The following is a 2,140-nucleotide window of genomic DNA, read 5'->3' as shown; positions in this document are numbered from 1 at the left end:
CTGTATCACTAAAGTCAAGGTCACTGGCTGGCTACTTATATAATGGGGTGCAATGAAATTACAACCCAGCAGAAGAGTTTGTCAATCTCTTTTGGTTGTTGTAATTAGACCTGACCTATAATTATTGAACAAAACAGCATATGCACAATAAACATTCAAATAAATGTATCTGACTGTATTCAGTACATTAATCTATTTTCAGTATCATTAGCTTCAAACTGTCTTGTTCATAGCATAGGAAAAATCATAGGGAAAACCATATCTACACCTAAAGACAGTTCTCATTACTTAAAAGGTGGATTCTAACATCAATTCACCACCATTATGTGTTGTTTGATCACTAACTTCTTCTTGAATAGCTGGAATGGAAGGCTTTGTGGTCAGAGGTGTTTCAGTCTTAAACAGGGACTCCATCTTGATGTGGCTATTGATGTAGAAGGACTTCTGAAAAGACTCAAGGGTGAAGTAATAGATGAAAGGATCAAAGCAACAGTTCAGAGTTGCAAGGCACAAGGTGATTGGGTACATAATCTTTGCAAATCTTTCCAACAAACAATTGGTAATGGCTTGGGATCGCACCAGGGCATACAAGAAGAGGACAGAGTTATAGGGTACAAAGCATACCACAAAGACTGCCATATGCACTGTGATCATCTTCAGCACTTTTTTCTTATTGGTCCCAATTTGAGACAGTGTAGCAGGCTTGCGGAGGGTTCTTAGCACCACGGAAGAGCAAGAGACATTCAATATCAGAGGAATGATGAAACCAACAACTTCAATAAATATGGTGATCTTGGACAGATAAGTCTTCCAGACACGTTTGGAGAAGCCCTCAAAGCAGGTGGTGGTTGCATTGTTGACATTAGTGGTGGAGAACAAAGAGGCTGAAATACCACCACTGAGGACTAGGATCCAGACTCCAGCACACACAATGGCAGAATTCCTCCTTGTCCTAATGGTACGAGATCGGAAGGGATAGACAATGGCCAGGAAACGATCCACGCTAATACAGGTGAGGAATAGCATGCTCCCATAGATGTTGGTGAGGAATGCAGTCCCAGAGATCTTGCAAAGGGTGTCACCAAAAGGCCAATGACGGTTGAAATTGTAAAAAATTTTGAAAGGTAGAGTGCAGACAAAGAGCAAATCAGAAAGGGCCAGATTGGTGATGAAAATAGCAGTCTCACTTCTCATTTTCACGCGGAAGCAGAAGACAAACAGAGAGGCACTGTTGGTTATCAGACCCAGGATGAATACAACACTGTAGACAGCGCCATTCAGATTATACTTGAAGGAATCATTAACAATGCAAGTATTATTGGCAGTAGCATTGCCTAACCTGGGTCTGAAGCTTGAATTTAAATCTTGAAATTGAAAGTCAATGAATCTTCTGTCACCCATGGATTTTTTTTGTTTTTGTTTTTGTTTTTCAGAAGGCCTGCTGGCTGCAGGGTTCACCACTTTGAGACTAGAGACTGGTAAGAAATATTTTCCTCCTATGGGAGACAAGATGGAATGAATAATCAAATCTGCCTTCCATTCATTTCTGTGGAGTAAAAGATATCTTGTCTACCCAGACTAGAAACAATATGCACGTTCAGCTTGGTTTGACAAGTACGTTTTGAGCACAAACCATATGTCAAAAGGTACTATACGAGTATGTTGCAAGACTGGGAGAGATCACACTTAATATAATAAAGACAATACTATTTGCAGCATTGCAATGAACAGGAATAAGATACTGGTTGCTTGAGAGCCTAAACAGGGATGGGGGATGGGGATGGGGAAACAGACTGCTGATAGTTAAAACAGCACTAATAGTTTGAAATGTGTGTGGAATTTTTTAACTTTCAAAAACGTGTTTTGATTCCCTTAAGAACACCATAAGGTGGGCAAGAAAAGAATTTATCACCATAATACAGAAAAAATAAACTGAACCTTGTGTAATTTAAAATTACAATGTCAGAATTAGAAGAATGTGTAAATGGTAATGTCAGATCAAGTACTCAGGTTTTTTATTCCTAACCAAAGGATTGTTACACTAATCTAAATTTTATTGTCTCCCTTCCAATACTAGTAAACTTCATTGTCTGAGTATTAGTTCTATTTTACAAGACTACAGGTCAATATGGCACCTCCA

At 39.0% G+C, this 2,140-nt stretch overlaps 1 protein-coding gene across 1 annotated transcript; it reads right to left on the bottom strand.

Annotated features, from left to right (window-relative positions):
• Window positions 1-288: 288 nt before the first annotated feature.
• Window positions 289-1,401, bottom strand: LPAR4 (lysophosphatidic acid receptor 4; the record flags this gene model as incomplete). The annotated part of the gene is made up of 1 exon (XM_080831300.1): window positions 289-1,401. One exon carries the CDS (start codon window positions 1,399-1,401, stop codon window positions 289-291), a length of 1,113 nt encoding a protein of 370 aa, XP_080687426.1.
• Between the last annotated feature and the right edge of the window lie 739 nt (window positions 1,402-2,140).

This window comes from Martes martes (assembly GCF_963455335.1).
Source record: "Martes martes genome assembly, chromosome: X".
Classification (NCBI taxonomy): domain Eukaryota; kingdom Metazoa; phylum Chordata; class Mammalia; order Carnivora; family Mustelidae; genus Martes; species Martes martes.
This window is presented reverse-complemented; position numbering and strand designations above follow the sequence as displayed.